General features: G+C 40.1%; 1 protein-coding gene across 1 annotated transcript in view; it reads right to left on the reverse strand.

Annotated features, from left to right (window-relative positions):
• GABRR3 (gamma-aminobutyric acid type A receptor subunit rho3) overlaps window positions 1-23,648 on the reverse strand; it is a 74,947-nt gene that overhangs the window by 26,570 nt on the left and 24,729 nt on the right. The window contains exons 4-9 of the mRNA XM_032276665.1: window positions 23,067-23,290; window positions 19,645-19,727; window positions 18,456-18,596; window positions 12,242-12,394; window positions 3,430-3,626; window positions 915-1,038 (exon numbers count right to left, since the gene is read on the reverse strand). Coding sequence (XP_032132556.1) covers window positions 915-1,038; window positions 3,430-3,626; window positions 12,242-12,394; window positions 18,456-18,596; window positions 19,645-19,727; window positions 23,067-23,290 — 922 coding nt within the window. The remainder of the gene's footprint in view (window positions 1-914; window positions 1,039-3,429; window positions 3,627-12,241; window positions 12,395-18,455; window positions 18,597-19,644; window positions 19,728-23,066; window positions 23,291-23,648) is intronic.

The raw sequence follows: 23,648 nt of genomic DNA on the forward strand, positions 1-23,648 counted from the left end.
GGTGGTGGGTGGTAGTGGTGGTGGATGGTGGTTAACGGGTAGAAGGTGGTGGTGGGTGGTAAATGATAGGTGGTGAGTGGTGGTGGTGGTGGGTGGTGGGTGGTGGTATTGGTGGATGGTGGTTATGGGTAGAAGGTAGGTGGTGGGTGGTAAATGATGGGTGGTGGGTGGTGAGTGGTGGTGGTGGATGGTGGATGGTGGTGTTGGTGAATGGTGGTTAGGGGTAGAGGGTTGTTGTGGGTGGTGGGTGGTAAGTGATGGGTGGTGAGTGGTGGTGATGGGCAGTGGGTGGTAGTTTTGGTGGATGGTGGTTACGGGTAGAAGGCGGGTGGTGGGTGGTAAATGATAGGTGGTGAGTGGTGGTGGTGGTGGTGGATGGTGGGTGGTGGTGGTGGTGGACGGTGGTTATGGGTAGAAGGTGGTGGTGGTTGGTGGTGGGTGGTAGTGTTGGTGGATGGTGGTTATGGGTAGAAGGTGGGTGGTGGGTGGTAAATGATGGGTGGTGAGTGGTGGTAGTGGGTGGTGGGTAGTGGTGTTGGTAGATGGTGGTGGAGGGTGAATAGTGCTGGATGGTGGGATGTGATGGAATTAGTTTACCATCATGTCTTTTTTTTTTTTTTTTTTTGAGACAGAGTCTAACTCTGTTGTTCAGGCTGGAGTCCAGTGGTGTGATCCTGTCTCACTGCAACCTCAGCCTCCGAGTTCCAGCAATTCTCCTGCCTCAGCCTCCCGAGTAGCTGGGATTACAGGTGCCCACCCCACGCCCGGCTAATTTGTGTATTTTTAGTAGAGACGGGGTTTCACCATGTTGGCCAGGTTGGTCTGGAACTCCTGACCTCAAGTGATCCGCCTGCCTCAGCCTCCCAAAGTGCTGGGATTACAGGCGTGAGCCACTGTGCCTGGCCTGCCATCACTTCTGACTTCAATCATTTCTTCGTTTTGTACCACAAAGATATGAATGGCAAATAGGACATTCCTTTGAGATAACTGCATTTCTTTGAGATAATTGAAGATGATTAGAATGGTGGTGTCCAGAGCCTGGGGGAGCGGAATATGGGGAGTTGCTGTTTAGTGAGTATAGAGTTTCAGTTCTGCAAGATGACAGAGCTCTGGAGATTTGCTGCACCACAGAGTGAATATACTTAACACTATTGAACTACCCACTTAAAAGCAGTTCAGACTGTAAAATCTAAGTTGTAGTAATTTTACAATTAAAAATTGAAAAATAATTTTTTAAATGGAGGATGCTTATTACCTGAAAAGAAACTTTGCATAGCGGTACAAAAAGATTGTGTACAATATCAACAAGCAAAAACAATCAGGCAGTGTGTGGCAGATCACAACAATCACATGTTGTGTGGCAGATGGGGGCAGGGAGTTGTGGATATTTTGAGTCAAAGGACTAGATGGAGGGGGGCCAGAAGTACTTCAGTGCCTGTTTCTTGCGTTAGCCACTTCTTGTATAAAAACAAAATAGAACATGAAGAAAATTCTTTCCCTCCTTACACATTCTTCCTGTCACCTTTCACTTCACAGATGATCCAAATCATTGCTATTCAGTGTGGGAAATAGATCAGCAGCGTCAGCATCACCTGGAGCTTATTAGAAATTCAAAGTCTCAGTTCCCACCCCAGACCTCCTGAATTAGAGTTTACCGAGGACCCAGGTGATGCCCACACACCACTGGCGCATACTGCTCTAAGTGCTCCTGCTTTCCTTACACCTGCATAGCACTCACTGTGGGTGTGTATGTGACTGGCAAACATAGTCACATGCTGCCATCAAAGAAATGAAAGCATCTTCCAGAAAACAAAATCAGCTCTTATTAGAGCTTTGACTCAAAGGATGTAAAATCAAAGGATGAAGTAAGCGTTCCAGATCTGAATTGCAATTGCAGTTCTGTTGGCTGAGAATCTGTCAGCAAATCACTTCATTTCACTAGAACTCTGCTTCTTCGTTTATAAAATAGAGATAATAGTCTCTGCAAGATCTACACTGGGGGCTGATATAAAGGTTTGGTGTGAGAAGAGGATATCAGAACACTCTGGGCTGGGTGTGGTGGCTCATGCCTGTAATCCCAGCACTTTGGCAGTCTGAGGTAGGCAGATCACAAGGGAAGGAGTTTGAAACCAGCCTCTTTCAACATGATGAAACCCAGTCTCTACTAAAAATACAAAAATTAGCTGGGCATGGTGAGCACGCCTGTAATTGCAGCTACTTAGGAGGCTGAGGTAGGAGAATCACTTGAAACCGGGAGGCGGAGGATGCAGTGAGCCAAGATCGTGCCACTGCACTCCAGCCTGGCGACAGAGTGAGACTTCGTCTCAAAAAACAAAACAAAACAAAACAACAAAATACTCTGAAAGTATGAGATGCTCTCAGAAGTATAAAAAATATTAATAATGTTTGGGTGTGTATAAATGCTCATGTAAAATAATCTTAAATCAATGCGAATACATTTCATTGAAGTTATGGGTGTTTGTGTATAGATACTCTCTATATAGGATGTATATGCATACATATATACTATATGCACATATGTATGTGCATATGTGTGTTTATTCTCTCAGGAGTAGACTAGAAATGAATGAATGACTCTTATAAGTTTCTGAAGTACAATAAATTATGTAAGTTCTTGTAGGAGCAAGAAACTGGTGCCCAAATCCTCTATGAAATGAAGCAGGTAGAGAGTAATCTATCTATATTTATTAAACAATGTCACAAAAAACATGGATAACATTTAGAGTCCAGAGAGCACCTCATTTCTAGGATACCGTGGGGGAGAACCTCCCTTTATGCTCCACCACTCTCCCGAGTGACAAGAAGAGAAAAATAAACGCTGGCTCTCGGTGGAGAGAATCATATCGTTTATTGGTTGAGAGGGCACACACAGCCTTTGAAGTCAAGGAGACCCAGGAGCAAAGCCTGATCCTCTTCAGCTGTGTGACCCTGGCCAAGTTACCACCCGGCTGTGTTTGCTTCACCTCTGTGAAACAAGGGCAATAATGTGCCGACCTCCCAGGGTTACTATGGGAGTTAACTGACATGACATGTGAGATGCTTGGCATGATGCCAACATGTGATAAACCCCCATTACATGTTAGCTATTATCACCATTACCCACTTCAAAGAATGTGGTCTGTATGTCAACCCCTTCTACTCAAAGTGTACAGTTGGGAGAAAGGAGCATATTGAGAGAAATTCTTCACACACCCATACTCCTGATGAGGGTGAGTGAGGATGAGAAAACCAGCCAGCACAGAGCAGAGAGTAAGGTTCAATGTTGAACTGTCACCATACTGTACACTTGCCTCTTGCCAAGCATATGCACTTAGAACAAAGGCTTACCACACTGTCAAGAGAGGGCGATTGATAAGGTAGTCTTTTCTACATTCCCCAAGGAATCTGATCGTTAAAGCAAGGCTGTACCTTCCCTGTCTTCTTGAATTGTTTCCGCTCCTCCGCTGTAGTGAGGAAGTTCACAGCTGCGTACTCAATGACTGACAGAAACACGAAGAGGGAGCTGACCCAGAGGTACACATCCACTGCCTTGAGGTAGGACACCTGGGGCATGGAGGCGCCCACGGCCGTGATGATCGTGGACATAGTCAGCACTGTGGTGATTCCTGCCATTTGAGAACAGTGACAAGCTTAGTGACAACCATTCACTTCCAGGATCTGGTGCTGAATTACACCAGGGGTGCATTTCCTAGAACAATATCAATCTGGGGATCCAAGAGGAGGGAAGGTGTGTGTACACCGCCCAAGTATCTGTCTCAAGCCAACAAGACACTCATCGGGTTTTTTTTTCTGTCGCTTTTTCTTGCCCTCACCTTTACAGAAGGATTTTTTCCCTCCATTTAAAGACTTCACAGAGACCAGACTCTGACATTTCTATTTTCTATCCTCCGATGGGCCTCTTCTAAGCATCCCAGAAAGGTAAACATGTATTCGATTTAAAAAACTCTAAAATCATTTCCTCCAACCTCTCCCACTCCTTCGCAATTTTTACTGTTCATAACCTGTCTTTATGTCTACCTGTAATATTTCATGTTTCCGGGGAGCTTATTTCTTCTCGAGTGATCTTTAGTAGCATTCAAAATTGCTATTCTCTATATTATCCTCTCACAGAGAATACTTTAAAAGTCGTTATTCTCTTTGTCCTTTGTTAATGAAGCTACAGTTCCATTGATTCTGAGTGTAAGTGTGCTAGTGGGGGTTCATTCATCGTAAACATTTACTGAGCAACTGCTGAATTCCAGTCACTTTTTCCCTTGCACCCCCTTCCCCGTTCCCCTCCTTTCTCCTCCCTGCCCCTCCCCACTTCCCTTTTCTTCTCTTCCCTTCTTCTCTCCTTCTGTTACCTTCCCCCTTGCCTTTCGTTTTTCCTCCCTCTTCCTTTTACTTCTTTGTTCTCTGGCCTGATCATCAGAGCTAAGAAGATCAAGGTTCTGGGGGGAAATGGAGGAATAAGTGACTCTGAGATTTCCTTAATAAAATGCTGGCCATGGGGAGGGCCATTCCATGTCTACATTTATTTCTCAGAGGGATATTGCAAGAGTGCCGCCTGGAGAGAAAGCATACTACTGTAAATATCTGAAATGTACACTGGCTGGCATGGTTTTATTTCTTAATTTCCCACCAGGGAGGTGCAAATGGAATCCTTAATGATTTTTATAAGTTGTGAGGACATTTTAATGTCAACAGACAGAGTCCCAAACAGCAGGAAGAGCACTGTGATTTACTCCTAAATGTACAGCCACAGCATGTGGACTGCTTTCACCAACACATCCTATCCTTTCTGTAATAATTCTGTGAAGCTCTCATCTGAGAGAGCCCCATATCAAACACAGTAACAATTCTTTAGAGTCATTCTATTTCAAACAAAGTTTTTAGTTTGTATGATCAAGATCGACACAACTTGGCAATTGGACAGTACCATGGGAGGACCTGGATTCTCACCTTCACACCGATTTGAACTCCAGAATAAGAAACCTAAATGCTATTCCAGCTCTTAGCATTGGACACAGGCCACTACCTCATGGAGTCCCAGGTCTCCCCAACAATGGTACGATCAACAGTCTGCCTATCAGAGGGTGATGTCTGCATTCTCTGGCTGTAAAACACTTCCTACATAAACATGAAGCAAGGAATGAACTCGAAGCATGGAATTTTATTAAGCATGGAATTTCTATTAACATTACAGGCATAGCAGAAGCCAAGATTATTAAATAAAACCTGCTTGCTTTTATCAAATATTTACCCATCACACATCTAGGTAAATAATTAGGCACACATTGCAGAAAAGAAATAAAAGCTGAGGGTGGCAAAGGAATTACCTCGTATGTCAGAGCAGAATGCAAATTCTGTTCAGAGTGCAGAATTATGCCAAGAGGCAATGCCTTACTGTCTTCAAGATTTCACTGGCAGGAAGTGAAGGAATCATGAACTAATATTCCTACTCAGTGCTAACCTCATTTGTTTGAAAAATTTTTAATGTCTTCTCTTACCGGTTTTCTAAGATAGAAAAGATAGAACCGAACGTTTTCCTCAATGTACAGTAATATGGAGCTTAGTGGACAAAATAAGAGTTTAGAACAAACACACAAGTTTGTGTTTGGTCTTGTCATGTATTTGAAATTGATAACTACCAGGCAAATAAAAAGGAATTGCACTATCTATATTTGCCAGAGAGCAATAAACCATTAATCATTTTCTTTAAAAGGGTACTTAGTCCAACTAATTTATTATAGCTTTATTTATTTTAAAACCAGCATTCTGGATTTTCCTTCTTTCAGATGAGCAATAAAAAAAAGGATTAGAGCGGAGAGGAGTGATTGTTAGGTAGGGGGAGTGAATAATGAGAAAACTGAGATATAAATTCCTGAAGCAATAGAACTTGAAGTCAGGAGTATTATAGCTACATTAAACACACTTATTATGTCTTGAGCCACCCCTCAAAGATACATCAATCTTGACAAATAGCAGTCCTTCCAAACCCATTAAAGTTAACATCCCAATAAAGGAGTTTTGAATTATATGAAGCAACCATTTAGTCGAAGGAAGCTCATGTGTTTGGATTAGAAAATTATCTTCCCCCGCTACTGACGTTGCTATGCATAGTTAGCAAAGTGCTGTGAGAAAATATTTAGTCTGACCCTTTGACTCAACTCCTCTGAGCTCTTGCAGCTTCACCATTTTCACTTTTAAAGACATGCATGGGGTCTTAAGAACACTTTAGTCTGGGGAGAATTACTGATCATTCCGTTTCATTGGCTATTTTTAGCCATGCATGGTGGAGAGTTTCATTGACTGGTATGACAGCGGTAGGGCAGACAGGCGTCACTTATGACACCACTGAGTTCACCCCCTCAATAACTGTGTTGCAGGTGGTTCTTTTGGAGGGAGGGGGTGTTATATTCACCTTCAAGTGAGTACATATATTTTTCATATAGGCCTAGGTAGAAAGAAAATGTTACATGATATGAAGGAAAGGAAGGTGGCCTGACATTCCAACATTAGTCTATGACCAGAAACTGATAACCATTTCCCATGAAGGCGGTATAAGAGTACGAATAAGTGTAACTAGAAATTCTGGTATCTCTGTGGTGGTTAAATGAACTGCTCTTATCCAGCTCCTTAAGGATTCCCTTTTTAAAGCATATATGGCATATCCTCTGTTAGGAGATGATTTTTCTCTGAGAGTAACTACAGGTCTGAAAGCCTCCTCTGCCGTATCTGTTTTCCAGTAAATGAGCCCATTACTTAATGCATTCTGTAGAGAATGGAATACCTCATGCATAGGGATCAAGCAAGGATGATGGAGGCAAGAAAAGGAGGAGAAAGTGAAAATGAGAGGAGAAAGTATAATATTTAAATATCCTTGAACAACTCCATAATTGTCTCACATTCTCTCCATACCAAATTGAATGGAGAGACATAATAGTATTTTTGACCCATCACGCATTCCAAGTTATGGTAGCTATTATCTCTTATGAGAATTGCCTAATCACAGTGCATACTTCTTTTTCTTTTTTGAGACAGTCTCCCTCTGTCACCAGGCTGGAGTGCAGTGGCACCATCACGGCCCGCTGCAACCTCCGACAGATATTTCATCTGTCAACCTTTAATTCAGGCGATTCTCCTGCCTCAGCCTCTTTAGCAGCTGTGATTACAGGCACACACCACCATGCCCAGCTAATTTTTTTTTTGAAATGGAGTCTCACTCGGTCGCCCAGGCTGGTGTGCAGTGACACAATCCCAGCTCACTGCAACCTCCGCCTCCTGGGTTCATGCGATTCTCCTGCCTCAGCCTCCCTAGTAGCTGGACTACAGGCATGTGCCACCACGCCCGGCTAATTTTTTGTATTTTTAGTAGAGACGGGGTTTCACGGTATTAAGCTTCACGGATGGTCTTGATCTCCTGACCTCGTGATCTGCTCTCCTCAGCCTCCCAAAGTGCTGGGATTACAGGTGTAAGCCACCGCGCCCCGCCAAGAATTGCATAATCACAGTGCATACTTCTAAACGCTAAGCACCCTCTACTGTTCTTTACCTGAAGCATGGCAAATGTGGGAGGGTCTTCACCAGCAAATGAGTCACCCTTTATTGTTTCCAGTTAGCAACTAAAAATATGCTGGACTAAACACCGGCAACTTAACAACTACGTATTGAACATGAAGTACGTGCAGGAGGACACTGCGCTACCTACTGAAGGAACAACAAAAATGGTAATAGTGATCCTTGTCCTTACGGAGCTCACATTCTAATAGAGGTCGAAAGACAAGCCACTCCTGCCCCACAGCAAAACATGAAATAGAGGAAGTAAGCTACTTAGGAGATACACAAAGAACCGTGGGTTCAAAGATGAGAGTGACCATGTGTGCTTGGAGTCACCACTAAAGGCTTTCAGCCATGTAGAGATGGAAGGATTTTGACAGAAAAAAACAGGTGGGGAGGAGGAACCAATCACAATACCAAAGGACACAATTCCAGATTCCATAATCCCAAATGTTGAAATCCCCAAAGATCAAAATCTCTAAAGTCTAAAATACTAAAAATCACAATCTTGAAAGATCAAAATCCTGAAAATATTGTTCTAAAAATAATTTTGGAAAATGTGAAACCTATTTATATTTTAAAAAGGTAATTTATTTGAGAAACATAAAAAAATAACACTTCATAAGCCACTTTACACAGTAAAACAGGCAATAATAAAACACGTATTTCTGTAAGCATAAACAGGTATACTGACTACAGTTGCAGAGGTACAGCTGTTATGGGCAGATGAACCATACTGATGCAGAAATAGGTCAAAAGGGAAACATACAAATGCGTATCACTATAGTGGGTCATTGTGGGTACCCGGCTTTGTAACTGTGGTCATCTGAAACATCGTGATGGACAACCTGTCTCTGAGGATTGATCAAAAACCATGATGGTCACCACATATGCAGTCACCCAAAGAGCTGAGATCTCATGAAATTTTATCTTTCACAAATGCAGATGTACAAAAATGACATGTCTTCATTTATTGAGAAAGTTTCAACATTTTTACATACATGCACAATACTTACAAAGCTAATGTGATAATGCACTTTGAGGGAGCTAAATTTGCAAAAAGGCTAATACAAATTAGAACTCCCTAATAGTCTAACTTTATATCTCCACTACTAGAAATGATGCAAAGATAAAATATATAGCATAGCAAATTATAGGAAATATAATTCTGACAATTAAAACTAGAAAAAAAAAAAAAAAAAAAAAAAAAAAAAAAAACAAGAAAAAGAGACCAAAAACTAAAAAGAAAATTTCATGTATGAGGCAGCGATAAGCTATAGGCAATTGCATGAAGATACTGCCCAAGGACTGGCCTAACATGGTACAATTATCCTGTGATTGTGATTTTTGAGATTTTAGACTTTAGGGATTTAGACTTGAGGGATTTTGATCTTTCAGGATTTCAACATTCAGGATTATGGCATTTGGTATTGTGTCTTTTGAGATTATGATCCAAACCAGTATAATGAATTATGTAAACATTTGGAAGATCTGAATAACTCAGTGAACAATATTTTCCAAACAACCAATGCATCAGGGAAAAATCTACTCAAAGTATAAGGTAGACCAATGGATTCTAATCTAACAGAGTAGAAAATATTTGTTGATGTGGTTTCAGATAGCACACTATAACTAAACTTTAAGAAACTATCACTTGCTGAGTTTTGGTGTCATGTGAAGGGAGGCTATCTGGAAAGACTATTATGATACTACTCCTTTTTCAAACTATGTATCTGATGAGGTCAGATTTCTCCCTATATTTCAACCAAAACCTATTGCAATAGCATAAATGAAGAAACAGAGATAAAAATCCAACTGCCCTCTATAAAGGCAGACATTAAAGATTTGCAAAAATGTTTTAAAATGCCACTCTTCTCACTAAACTTTTTGTTTTAGAAAAAATAATTATGCTTCATACAATATGTTATGTTAACTTACAATGAGTTGATTATTCCTAGCTTTAAGTAAATTAACACGTTTTCAAATTCTATTTTAACATCTAATACGGCTAATAATGATAGACGTGACCCACAGCAACAAAAGCTCTCGAGGGTCCTCATTAGCTTTGAAGAGTGTAAATGGGTCCTAAGGCCATAGTTTGAGAATCACTGCTAAAGATTAAGAAGGAAATTGAGGTTTCAGATATGAAAGGCTCAACAAACCGGAGGCCCTGAAGAGAATGGGGAAGTAAAGAGAATAAGTGAAGACAGTAAGCGGCTTTTCTGCTAACCCATCAAAGTTATTATGAAGAAACCAACAGTACAGTGTGAATTCGCTTGAAGGTTCTTTTTTTTTCTGTAATGTAAGGGTTTGTCAGGAAAAGCTAAATGGACTTGGGTAATGCATGGGAGAGTACCTAGAAAAAGAAAAGATAAAATTTAAAAGTGAGGCTATTTATGCTTCATACTTTCACCCTCTTTCCTTACTATCGCCCAGTTACAGGTCAGGTGGGACATCCTTCGTCCCTGAAGCCTGGGTTCCCAAGGTAAGACTCAATTCTCAACAGGCTGAATGCTTGTAGTACCTGCAGGGGAAGTGCAGCATACAACTGAAAGTACCCAGATAGCATATACTTATATAGAGACAGAAGTTGGAATAAAAAAGTTTCTTCCATTAAGTAACAGTCAAAATGAGCAGACCCTTGGGAGGGAGCTACTCATAATTAAGGAGTGGAAGAAAAGGCAGGAAAGAGAAAAGGAAAGAAAAGTCTTCAGGAGGAGAAAACCAGACTAGTGGAGAGTACTGAAAACTAACGCATTGTGTATGTGGCTGGTTTTGTCCAGGCAGCAAGCTAGGCAGTTGACATGATTAAATTAATTAATTCTCCCATTTAATTCTCATAATGACCTTTAACAGGTAGTATTAATAATTTCATTTTGCAGATGAGGAAGATGAGGCTGAAATTCTTGACCACTAAAGTTGGTCCTAGATTTGCAGAGGAGCCCAATAATGTCAAATGTTGCAGAGAAGGTGAAGGAAGGAAGCAGATGAGAAAAGGCGAGTGGGCCAGATGAACAGGCATTCACAGGGACCTTCCAGGGAACTGGGTAGCACGTCATTTGCAAAGAGCTAGGGAAGCAGAGAGCAAAGTATCTGAAAAAAATGTGAGGGTGGAAGGAAGCAAAAGCCTGACAGGGTAACAGTTTTATAGGAATAGTGCTGTTCTCTTATTAAAATAATTTTTTAAAAAAGAGGGAGAGGGCCACTTCTGATTTGCATGCATTTTATATAAATCTGCATAGCAATTTCCTGACCCTAAGGGATCAGGCGAGGTTGCAAGAAGCAGATAATTTCAAGGGTGTCTTAAAAGTGTCTTACTGTTCTCAATTCACTCCAGCCTTCCATGGAAGTGGCTCTTATTGCTGTCATTTTCACAGTATAAGAGCAGAGCAGTCAACTTCAGAAATCTGATTGAAAATCATGTTCATAAACCTTTGTACACTGAGTGCTTTTCTCTGTGTGTTTCGAGGGCTGGAAATGTGCCCTTGGTCTAGTATTTGGGTCTATGCTGCCACACTGCAGTACTGAGGTCAGGCACACGCTCTGGTGTGAAGAAACAGTCCAAATAATTTACTTCTTCAGATGGTATTTTTTCCTTGAAGATATTCAAGTCTCAAATGCTTGTAAATTGAATCTTTTAATAGGGAAAAGGAGGTGAGCAAATTGTTAATATTAATCATTTATGTCTTTCAAACGATCTTTTGAAGCATGCATATAATTTGTGAACATTAACTTACAAACCATCCTTTCTGGAATGAATTGTGATAATTACAGTAATTGCAACAATTATTATAATAATAACAATCTTCTCTCTAGATGGAGCACTACAAATCAAAGAACAACATCAGATAAAATGAGGGGGCTCTGCCCTGACCAGCAAAAAAGGCAAGTGGAATTATCTCTTGGGTTCTCATTAAGTAACATGTCATCTAAGTTCTTAGCTTGGCATCTTCTGCTTTCTAAGATCTCAATAACTGCTAAGTGGGTCTGAAATGGCTCCCATAAATCAGCGTGTGTGATAGAGGCATACAGCATGCTAGATGGTGTAGATAATCACCCCTGCGTAGTGACTTAATGAGGCTGGCAACGTCTCTCCACCTAAAATCTCTTGCCAACTAATGTGCCACTGCACCTGAAATTCCTCTGTGGTTGTTTCTGATTTTGGCCTTTTGATTAAGTCCTAATTTCTAATCAGTATTCATATTTTCAAATTCAAGTATCCCCTCCACGTTCTTGTTAACCCACCAAGGCAATTTATTATTAATACACTTACAGTATAGTGTGAATTACTTTGACGGCCTTCCTTTCTGTGATGTAAGGGTTTGTCATGAAATGCTAAATGGACTTAGATAATGCATGGGGAGATTTTCTTAAAAAAAGAAGAGACAAGATTTAAAGTGAGGCTGTTTATGCTTTATAATTTCACCCTCCTTCTTTACTATCTTCCAGCTGCAGGTCAGTCAGCAAAGCCTTTATACTTAAAATCTGGGTTCCCAAGGAAATCACTCAATTACAATTTGCTCTTGAAGATGTCAAGATAAATACTGCAACCTACATGTTCATCTCTGACTATCCCTACTAAACCACCACTCTCTTTTCCTCTCCATGTATCACCCATTTTATTTACTTCCCTTGAACTTTCTTCCATGTTAACATTTTATAAAGATGGGGAAAGATTTACCCAGGGAAACTCTTGCAGGAACAGCTCTTCGGTCAATCCAAAATGAAACCCACGAAAGCATCACCATCAATATGGCTGGGAAATAGGTTTGCAGCACAAAGAAGAACATATGCCTCCTTAGCACAAAGTTGATGAAAAGCCTATTGTACCAACCTATGGAAAAAAGCCAAAGTGTTCATTAGAGCGAGCTTCCTCTTAGAAACACTGCACTTAGTGAATGACCTGCTTCTTGAGACTCCAAGCTCTTGGGGACACGGAACACGATATCCTCATCTCCATGTTCGGGCCTGGCACTCCATCAGTGTTTGTTAAACGAGCTGAACTACAGTCTGCTTAATTATGTGACTCAAAGGTCCCTTTTAACTTCCACACCTACAGTTCAGGGATGAATAGTGGTTATATTTTGGGATGGCCTCTAAAGACCTTTCTCCACAATATGCTGTGTTGTGACATTTATGCAAGAAGGAAAGTCCTCAATACATGACTAATGATGGCATAAAAGAGCTAACAGACCATTTATTAGCTATAACAAATGAAAAGAAACATTTATCTGAATGACAAGATTCGCAGTAGGTAGTAGGTCATTAGATTTTGACCTGGGATGGAGAAAGCTAGGGATTCAAATGGAAAAGAAAACGGAATCCATAAGCTAGTTTTATCATTTTAAAGTCTCATGAATACCATAATTTGTGTATGACAAATCTCCAAAACAGTAAGCAAATGATGATGTTTCTTTGCATCTTATTTAAATTACATAAACTCATTTTGGTAATATTAATTGTGCCAATTAAAAGCACCATTTGTGGTCACATCCACACACATATTTTGTTCAGGTTTACCTCTCCCATTGACTACTAGGAAGTTTAAAGTCAAAGTTTCAGACATCTGCAGGACTTCTCTGAGCACCATTCTTTAATGACCACATACCGGGTTATATGCAATACCCTATCCTGGTTTTTCCTTTTTTTTCCTAATACATTTCTAATTTCTATCACCTTGCTTTATTTCACAATAACTGTGTGCCAATCTTGTTAAATCTTTACTAAAATAAGGCAATGAATGAGGAAACATGAAAATACATCTTTTATGAATGAGTAGCAGGATTATTTTTTCTGTGATAAATGCTGTTTACTTTCAGATAACATTATTCAAAACACAGGGACTACAGGCCAAAAGTTATAAAAGAAAAATCACAGGTATTGCAGAGTTGGAAAACCCTTCTACTGGTCTCAGCAGTAATTTCTTAGAAACCTAAGATGGCAAACCTATTAGTTGGATCACGTTAAGTACTTAGGCATTTGGCCTAAGAAATACATCTGGCCAACCCACACTGAACTGGCAGACTCTACTTCTAGAACCCTATTCTCAATTAAATGCTCATTATGTTTCTTTTCCTTACCTGGTTCCAAGCTTCTCTCTGTCAGTTGATAGATGCTTCAGGAATACCAAACAATTTTATTACCAGGAGTAATAAAAGATACATCACATAGTACATTACAAAGTTAAAATGTAATCTGTTTTTCAAGCTTCTCATTGTCCTGTATCACCTACGTCACAGCCCCAGCTCATCACTGTGTACAACTGAGAGTTTCAGTAATGGCTGCAGAGCACAGTAACAGCTATCTGACCTTACTGCTTCATATAATTATTGTGAGGTTAAAATAAGGAAAACTTGTGAAAGCAATTCAAAAGGAAGACAGTATTCATGTATATGGTTTTCTGTTCATTATTAACTTGAAACAAAATTAGTTATCTACATCCTTTATTCATAATTTTCTGAAAACCAATTGTCCTTTTTTTTTTTTTGGTGGGGTGGAGTAACCAGGAAGTAAAACTGCCGCTCTGCCTTGTGGTTCTAGACTAGGGGTGGTATTTTAGTTGAACCTGCAGGTCATGGGGAACCCATTTCTCTATCAGGAAAGACAAGAAGCCTTCATTTTGGGTAGTACAATAAAGAGTCTGATTCTATTTTTGATGTTCAACTGTTAAAAGCTCTCAAGCCCAACTTCTCTTTCTGCTCTGCATCTAAACAAGCTAATAAAAAGCCTAGGTCTCTCTTTTTTGGCACCAGTGAAAAGTTCAAAGCATGCATCCTGTCCTACAACAGGCAGCCTTCACCTTCGCTGCACCCACTAGGCTACCACAAAAACCCAGGCCAGCAGCCCCTGCCGGCTCTCTGAAGCCATTTTCAGACCTGCTTGCGAGCCCGACCATCTCTCTAGAAACCCTCATTATGTGAGTAATAAAGCACTTTATGCCCATTTGTCATGTGCATGGCACCATCAGTTTTTGCATCTGAACTACATTTTGGATGGGAGCGGGTACATCTGCCTCCATCAGCTTGCCATACAGTAGAAAGAAGAGGAGTTAATAAAAGAGAGAAAAGGGCTAGAGACTTGGTAGCCAGGGAAATGGAGAACTGGGCCAGTAACTGGGTATTGAGTCCCAAGACAAGAATAAAGAAGGTTTTTATACCTAGAGATAGTCACCTTCAATGGCCCTTTGAAACTAGGCCTTTAGCACTGAAGTTTCCTTTGGAAAAAAAAAAAAAAAAAGAAACTAGGCCTTAATACAAAGGATCAAGACAATGTGGATGAAAATAGGGTGATGATGACAGCTACTAACTAATATTTATTGAGCATCTACTATATGGCAGACAACATTCTAAGGTACTTAATTATATGACATCATGTAACCTCACAACCCTACGATGTAGAGAGTATTATGAAACCCACTTAAAGATGAGAAGGTAGAGGGTTAGAGAGATTAAGCAACTTGTCCGAGGCCACATTGCTAATAAATGATAGAGACAGGGTTTGAACTTAGGCGGTCTCTTTTTTTTTTCTCTCTTTTTCTTTTCTTTGGTTCCCTGGTCTCTTTATAGTACTTCACACATTCAGCCACTAGACTATGCTATGATAAAGAATAACTATTCAATGCATCCCTTGGGGGCAGGGGCCACTTCTTTTTTCTTAGTAAATTTATAGTGCATGATTTTGAGAAAGAGATCAGGAGGCAGAATCCCTCACCTGCTTGTTAATATTGCCAGGTCATGGTGATTTTTGAACAGAGGCAATGGCAGTGGTGAAGACCAAGAAAATGAAAAAGCAAAGACCCCGTTGTTCAGCTATAAAATGGAAACTAAGGTCCTATAACTGTATTTCTGCCTCGTATAGCCGGAGTCAGGTGTATAGTTTTTCCATAAAGCTGATTTGGGAGTGGTGGTTGTGGCTGGTACTTGTAAAAACAGGAGTGAAAAAAAATCAAAAATAATTTTTGAGGAAGCTAAAATACTACAACAGGAAACCAGTCTGAAAAAGACACTTGAGTTTGACTGTCAGAACATTAATGATTCATGGATGATGTGAGGCAGAACCATCACATGCTCACGAATTAAAATAAGTTTCTAAATGCAATCTTTCTGAAACCTAACTAAGGGATAGTTAAATAAACCCAGATGTGATTATTAGTTTGATATTTGAATACAACTTCTAAAATGCTTTCCTTCTGCATTTTTCCTATTCTCAGAGCCCATTTAAATCTCTGTCATAAAAAAAAGAGTATACTGTAACAAATTAAAACATACAAGTGTTGAAAATCTCCCCAATTTGTACCTACTTCTCAGAGGTATCTATTGTTAATCTTTCTAGGCTTTTAATACACACACACACACACACACACACACGATATGCACACATATGTATATAAACACTCATAAATATGTATAAATACTTTCTTCAATAATAAGTATGGGAATTTTAAAATGTATTCTTCTGTAACTTGCTTTAAAAAAAAATGGTAACGTATTATGGATAACTCTCCATCTCATGCTACACAAAGCATGTACATTTGAACCTAATTATATGTATTTTTTCATTTTCTAAGGAACCAAAATGCTGTTTCTTAAAAATATAACTACATTTGAATGTCAAGGATTTGTAAGTTCATTTTAAAATGTAAGCATTTTTGTAAGCGGCAAGTTTTTCAATGCCAATACTGTGTCTGGCTTTGGAGAGATTCTAAAACATGACCAGAAAAAGATAAAAATCAACTCGTGTTGGACCTGCCTGGTAGAGCTCAAAAAGTCTGACAAGCACAAATAAGATTATAGGAGAGCAAATGGAATGACTTAGTGGTAAAGTTAGAATTTTCAAGTAAAATTTAACTTCTTGTTAAGAAAATGATTGTATATAGTTAATAGACAACTGTGTTCCAAAAGCTAAAGAAATGCCATCGTTATTATTGTATATTTTGTATATGTTCTGTGCAGGAGACAATTCTTTTGGATTTCTATGCTTCATATATAGTACATTATATTAGCATTAAACATTGCAAATATCTATTTATAATGTATCACATGCCAAAGTTATTTCATCATAGCAATAGTAAAATTTTAAAAATCCTGTAAATTATACTTCACATATAACATGGTTGTTCATTGCATACATTCTATTTAAATATTAATTTAATTTAGCATTAATGAAGAACATTAAAAGTCCTGATAAATATATGCTTATATTTATTCATATAGAGAAAGGCAAAGTGAGAAACGGAGGAGAAGGAGGAGGATCAGAGAAATATACCAAAATAATAATACAGTTTATCTCTATAAGGTAGGATTACAAAGAGATTTTCCTTTAAATTTTTCTGAGGTCTCCTCAAATTGTCTAACATCTTTTCATTCATTCAATAATTAGCCTTTGAGCATGTACCATGGGCCAGGGACATATCACTGATCAAAAGAAATAAATATGTGTTACTTATATAATCAAAAAAGGCAATAAACATGATTAAAATTGATAGCATCATTTGCTGAATCCCAAGCAATGTAGACAAATAATGGGGTAAAACAGAGAATTTCTTCTGGGTCTAAACAGCTAAATAGCTGCTGCTCCTAGAGAATCATTTAACTTCTCTGCAATGTAAACTTCGACTTCTCTCTTAAAGATGCAGGTTTTTAGACAAAAATTTGATAACTACTCTCCAAGATCTAAGAACAGAGTGGAGAATCTTTGAGGAGAAAAGGAACCACCATCCAGGCAGAGGAGGTAAAAGCATTCTAGCCAGGACAGCTCTGAAACTCAGGGACGGCTGTTGGTACACTTTCCAGCTGGTCTAAGCATGGCTTCATTGAATCTGAAATGGCATTTTATATGGATTTGCCCTAAAATGACCCAGTTCATTACTATCCAGCAGGGGAATGACAGTGGAGGGTGAGGAGGGTCGAGCGGAACAGAAGGCTGCTTCCAGCTTCAGTCAATGGGGATCAGAAATAACTTTAAAAGGTGTCTTGGATAAAACTTGTCAATTCAGAAATACACCTGTCATAGTAAAGACTGCTCTATAGGCCCAATTTTGGATGGGTTTTTTGTTTGGGGCAACAATGCACTTTATGGATGGATTCATTCAGCTGGTTTTTATTGAGCATTATCATGTGCCAAGCACGTTCCAGGTGCTGCAGAAGAAATGGTGAGCAAGGCAGACAGATTCCCCACCCCTGTCCTGGTGAGGCACTCAGAAAACACAGCAGTCAAATGAATGCATACTTCAGGTGAAGGTAGGTGCTGTGATCACGGAGGCGGGGAACAGTGAGAAAGGAATCCTGTTTTACACAGGGTTGGTTTGGTTAGGAAAGCACTGTTTGAGAAGCTATTTGAACAGAGCACTGACTGAAGTGGGGAAGCTGGTCATGAGAATATTGGGGGAAAGTTTTCCAGGCAGAGGGAAGAGATGGCCAGGCTCTGAGAGGTCCTGCTGATGGAATGAGGTCGGCAAGCAAGAAGACCAGTGTCAGGAGGGTAGCAGGTGGTGAGGGGCAGGGTGAGTGGGTGAGTCCCACGTTAGGCAGGAGGCTGATCACGTTGAGAAACTTCAATTTTGTTATAAATGTGATGGAAAAACACTGGAAAGTTTAGAACAGGAAAGAATTCTGAACTTCATGTTCCAAAGAGATTACTCAGTCTGCTGTATTGAGACTGGAGGAGTCAAGAATGGAAGAAAGGCATCTTGTTAGAGGTGGTTGCATGGCGGGGGTTGGGGATGGGGAGGGAAATGAGGTGTGGAAAGGTGGAGGTCGCTCCCTGTGAAGGACAGGAATGATGGTCTTGGCCAAAGGGACACTCGCTTGGATTCCAGTCTTTTCACAGGTTATGGTGCTTTGTAAACAGTAGATGTCCAATAAATGCTGATGAATCACCCATGTAAAATGCTCTACCTGTGCTGCTATAGAAAGCTAATCCACTCGATGCACTGAACTCTTCAATGAAGAACTGAGAAAGGGAAATATGATCTTCAGTATTTAAGGACTTGTTTCCGTGTTTCCAATACAGCATTAGGTCGTCCTCATTGTAGGCATCTAAAACATGAAAATACTTGTAAGTGGAGTAAGTTCTTGTAAGCTCGATGAGTTCTATAACCATGTTTTATGTGGCTCCATGTCCCTAGTGCCTAGTCCAATGACATGTAACATATCAGGTGACAAAAATATGATTGCCAATGAACTGATCATACACACACTTTTAGGAAGAGGGAAAAGAATCTCTAAAAGTTAGACCCTGCTGACTAGTATAGTGTGGATCTTGTGCCCACACAATGAACTAAAACTCCCCAGATGGCTGCTCCCATATTTGTGTGCATTCTCTTAGAGTATTAAGCCAGGCCTCAGAGTGACACCATAGCACCCCCTCACTGTCACGGGCCTGACTCCAGCCTGTTAGTCCCTCTTTGTTTTTTGTTTCCTTGGATGAAATTCCAAAATGGGCCAATCTTACAAGAAATTTTCTAAAGTCAAATAGTGGTACAAAAAGTTTCTAACGGATTTGGGGCGGAGCATTTGTGGACTAGACATCTGTTGAGATTCCCAGCATTTCAGACACATTTTCAAAAACTGCAGTCAGCTTTTAAGATCTTGTATCAAAAATAGCTGATGGGTAAAAGTGATTGACAGCTCAGAACCCTGTGATGGGGTTTTGATAAAGGGTGTCTATGTCTAGAGCTAGATTTTTCTATGGAATCCAAGTCTACCTAATGAAGGATTGTGATTCATCTGGGAACATTAATTCCAGAGCTTTCCAAATGTGAAAAGTCTGTGTCAATCTATGTAACATTAGCAAGAATAGACCTTTTTAGGGAGCTGTTCCTTTATTGTGGAAACTGCAGAATACACAATTATCAAAATACTTTCCCCCTGAATCTTCTTTAACAGACAAACTGCCATCACAACCTTCATAAAAAACAGAAACCAAAAACCCCCCACAAAAAACAAAAAAAAACCAACAACTGTTTTGATTTTGGATAAATATATCAAGATTTTAAAATGCTTGTTAAGGGCATGCTTATTTACATGTAAATATGTGATGATGTGTTCAAATGATGTACTCACTCCACCAGGAAGTGAGACTTACAGCTTTCCAGTTCAAGAGAACAATTTTGAGTGTCAAGAGGAAACCTGCTGAAATCCATAAAGCACATGGCAGAAACCGTTATCCTACAAAAAGAACGAGAAAAAGAACACTGCAGATCATTTCACCATCTGGCCAAATGAGCATGCAACACTGAAACTTTCTTATTGTTTGCCTGTTCTGTGTATCTTTCAAGAATAATCCAAAACGGGCGGTATTACCTTCTGTCCAAACAATATGCAAGGAAGCAAACTCTAGAGGGCAGATGATTTGTTTAAGCCACAGATTCAATGAATGAATTCAGCTCTCATACCTGCTTCTGAGCTCATCATTTCCTGATCAGCCCCCTCTGTATTTTCTGGCTCTGATGTCTCTGGAAAAACACACTTTAAAGTGAGAAGACTTTTAAATAGATTTGAATATTTTTCGCTTTCTGGAAGATTCCCATATAAATAGCCTATAGTAACAAAGGGTTGGGATGGTGGCAATAAAAACCTGTAGGTAAAGGTTTCCTTTACAAAAAAGCTTACCTGAGGAAATCCTCTTTCCAGTAGTGAGTGAAAAGCCTGGAGCACTCTTAGTTATAGATCTATGTGTACAATGCATAATTCAGGTGCTATTAAGCCAAAGGCTTGCATACCGATAAGAACTGTTTTTTCAAATTTTATATCCTCCTAGATTTTCCTGGCTTCAGGCAGAGGCTGCTGTACTATGATCTTGCCTCAAAGTAGAAATTTTGGAACCCACAACAGCAGATCAAAGGTTCGTAAAAGGCCCCTGAGCAGGTTTGCAAAAAACAAAGGCAACAGATGTTCCTACCTGTGGTGCCCTTGAGTTAGTCAGAGGAGCAGGACCATTTCATCTTCTGGGGGCTAATTCTACTGTCAATAGTCATGCAACAAAACATCAAGCCAAGGATTACTTTGTGTCACAAAACATATTCGTTTTGGTGTATTCCTAGTACTTTAAACCTAGAAGGGACCCTCTGAGGTGTTTCAGTCCACTTCCTTCATAGTACATGTGAATGAATTAATGACCAAAGAGGCTAGGAGGCTAGGTGGTGTCAGAACCAATTCCAGAACCAGGGGATCTGGCTCTGGGCTTGGACTGGCTCTGCTGTTGGCTGGAAGAGCTGTGCTGACAAAAATTTTGAGTTCCTCCTGTGTTAGAGGATCTCCAACACCACTCTCAGGGTCAGAGATTCACTAGAAGGACTTGCAGAGCCTAGCAAAGCTGTTGTACTCTTGGCTACCTACATAATAATGGAAAGACACAGATGAAAACCAACAGTAGAAAGGGAGCACAGGGCAGAGTCCAGCAGAGACCAGGAACACATTTCCAGTTGTCCTCTTCTAATGGAGTTATATGGATGGTGCTTAATTCTCTCAGCAATGATATGTGACAACACCCTTGGGACATCACCAACCAAGGAAGCTCACCCAAGCCTTGATATCCATGCTTTTAATTGAGAGTAGCCACATAGTACTGACTGCCAACCCACATGGCTGACCTTAGTCTCCAGCCCTTCCAGAGGTCAAGCTGATATCCAGTGGCTCAAAGCCTCCACTAAAAATCACATTGTTAGCAGAAACTATCGGGCTCAGTCCCCAGCCCCCAAGTAAACAAAGATACTCTCATCAGTTAGGATATTCCAAGGGGTTAGAGGTTACCCCACAGGAGCCTGGCAAGGGCCAAATATTTTCTGGAAAGTGCAGGGTAAGAAAAATCGACTGAGTTAATTCATTACTCCCCCCACCAAAATTAATTTAAAATGGGTGATTCTTTGTCCAGATAGTGCCGTTCTGCTCCTGATTCCTACTGAGGCTTGACTCCAGTACCTATGAGTCCTATGCTACTCCTGATTTAAAAGTCCTATTGAGGCCAGGCATGGTGGCTCACACCTGTAACCCCAGCACTTTGGGAGGCCGAGGTGGACAGATCACTTGAGGTCAGGAGTTCGAGGCCAGCCTGGCCAACATGGTGAAATCTCGTCTCTACTAAAACTATAAAAATTAGCTGGGCATGGTGGTGGGTGCCTGTAATCTCAGCTACTCAGGGGAGGCTGAGGCAGGAGAATCACTTGAACCCAGAAGGCAGAGGCTGCAGTGAGCTGAGACTGTGTCACTGTACCCCAGCCTGGATGACACAATGAGACCCTGTTCTTCCCTACCACACCCCCCCGAAAAAAAAAATTGAAAGTGATATTTTCCTTTAATTGCATTTAAAAAAAAATTGACAGCACATATACAATGCTTGGCAACAGCTCTGTGCTGAGGTATTTTAACAAGCAAAAAGAATCTACATAAGATTCCTATTGCTGCTATAACAAATTACTACATATTTGGTAGTTTAATACAATAGAAATTTATTCTCTCACAGATCTGGAGGCCAGAACTCTGAAATCAGTATCATGGGGCTGAAATCGAAGTGTCATAAAGGCCCTTCTCTTAGCAGCTCTGGGGGAAAATCCATGTGTCCTATGGCTTCTGGTGGCTGCCAGCATTTTTTGGCTTACATTGTCTTCCCTTTTTCTGTATGCATGAAATTTTCCTCTGCCTTTCTTTTATAAGAATACTTAAGACTGCATTTAAGTCCCACCTAGAAAATCCAGGATGACTTCTAACCTATTTCAAGATCCTTAACTTAATCACATCTGCAAGGATCCTTTTCTTTCTCTCCTTCCTTCCTTTCTTTCCATTTTTTTTTTTTTTCTTTTGTGGTCATATATGATAAGCTTCACAGTTTCCAGAAGTTAGGACAGGGATATCTATCATTTGTTCAGCCTACTTTAGAATGTTTCTAAGGTTAGAGGACATTAAAAAAAGCTGAGTTGCTTGGGTTTACCAAACATTTATAGTAATTACCTGTGATAACCCACTCAACATGCACAGGACTCATGTGACTAAAAGAAAATACGGAACATTTAAAAGGAAGCGCTGTTACAGCAAAGTGTTGGAATGCACATTTTAAATTAAAAGCAAAGTAAAAGAAAGCAAGTTGGTATTAGCTTGAATGATAGCTGTGATTTCCCATGAAAAATAAAGGAGATAATTAAGAAAAATTGTGTAACTAATCCAAAGTTCCAAAACTGCTTGGTGGGGTGCAGCGTTCGCATGGAGTTGGTGAGGAGGAAAAGCAGGCTTGTTTGCCTATAAAATTGTGTGCCAGATTTTAGGATTTCCATAATTCAGCTTCACTATCTGTCCAACCAACATATACCCAGAGTGGTTATAGTCAGAACAGCAAATCATTTTTATTTTAATCTGGATGTTAGAACTAGGGAAAATCACATCATATGCTTGTGTCCCAATCTCTAGAAACATTAGACAGCAACATTGTGAGTTTCACCTGAAGTGAGAGTCATCAGTTTTGGTTCAGACAGTGGCAGTACAGGAAGGCCAAAGGCAGTAGGCAGCTCTCCTTACCTGAGACTCAGGAGGACGTTTCCATCAGGGTGTACACGCAGCATGATATTCTCCATAGTTGTATCATGGATGAAGGATCTTTTAGAGTGGACAAAAAAGATATCAGGCACCCAGATCTTTCGGATCAATCTATGATCAAATGTCATGCTTTTGTTTACTGCGCTAGGAAAGGAGAGCCTCTCGTCTTTCCAGTAATGCCTGAGATAAAAAGTCATTGTGAAGTCCTAGACAGAGAGAAGAAGAGACCAATCAAAACCAGTAGGAATATGGTTCAGGATGACCACTCAACACTGTTAGTCCCAGGACTCATTCTCATGGGTGTTAATGACTTACAAGTGAATGGCTAACACTGTAGTTTCAGGTAGATCTAGGATGAAGCTAAGGAGGTTATGCCTTCAGCTTCTCTTTCACATGAACTCTGGTGAATGTTGAGAATTTCTGGGAGCTATAATAGAATATTCAAGTTGCGGAAAGGGAACCAGGTTATAAATGGGCAGCATTTCTGTGCAAGCATTCCGGTAAATCGCCTAAAGAGATCTCAGAAGAAAGGAACCTGAGACTTTACTATTTTACTGTCCATTA

Source organism: Sapajus apella, unplaced genomic scaffold, assembly GCF_009761245.1.
Source record: "Sapajus apella isolate SASKATOON/1434 unplaced genomic scaffold, GSC_monkey_1.0 scaffold8, whole genome shotgun sequence".
In the NCBI taxonomy this organism is placed as follows: Eukaryota; Metazoa; Chordata; class Mammalia; order Primates; family Cebidae; genus Sapajus; species Sapajus apella.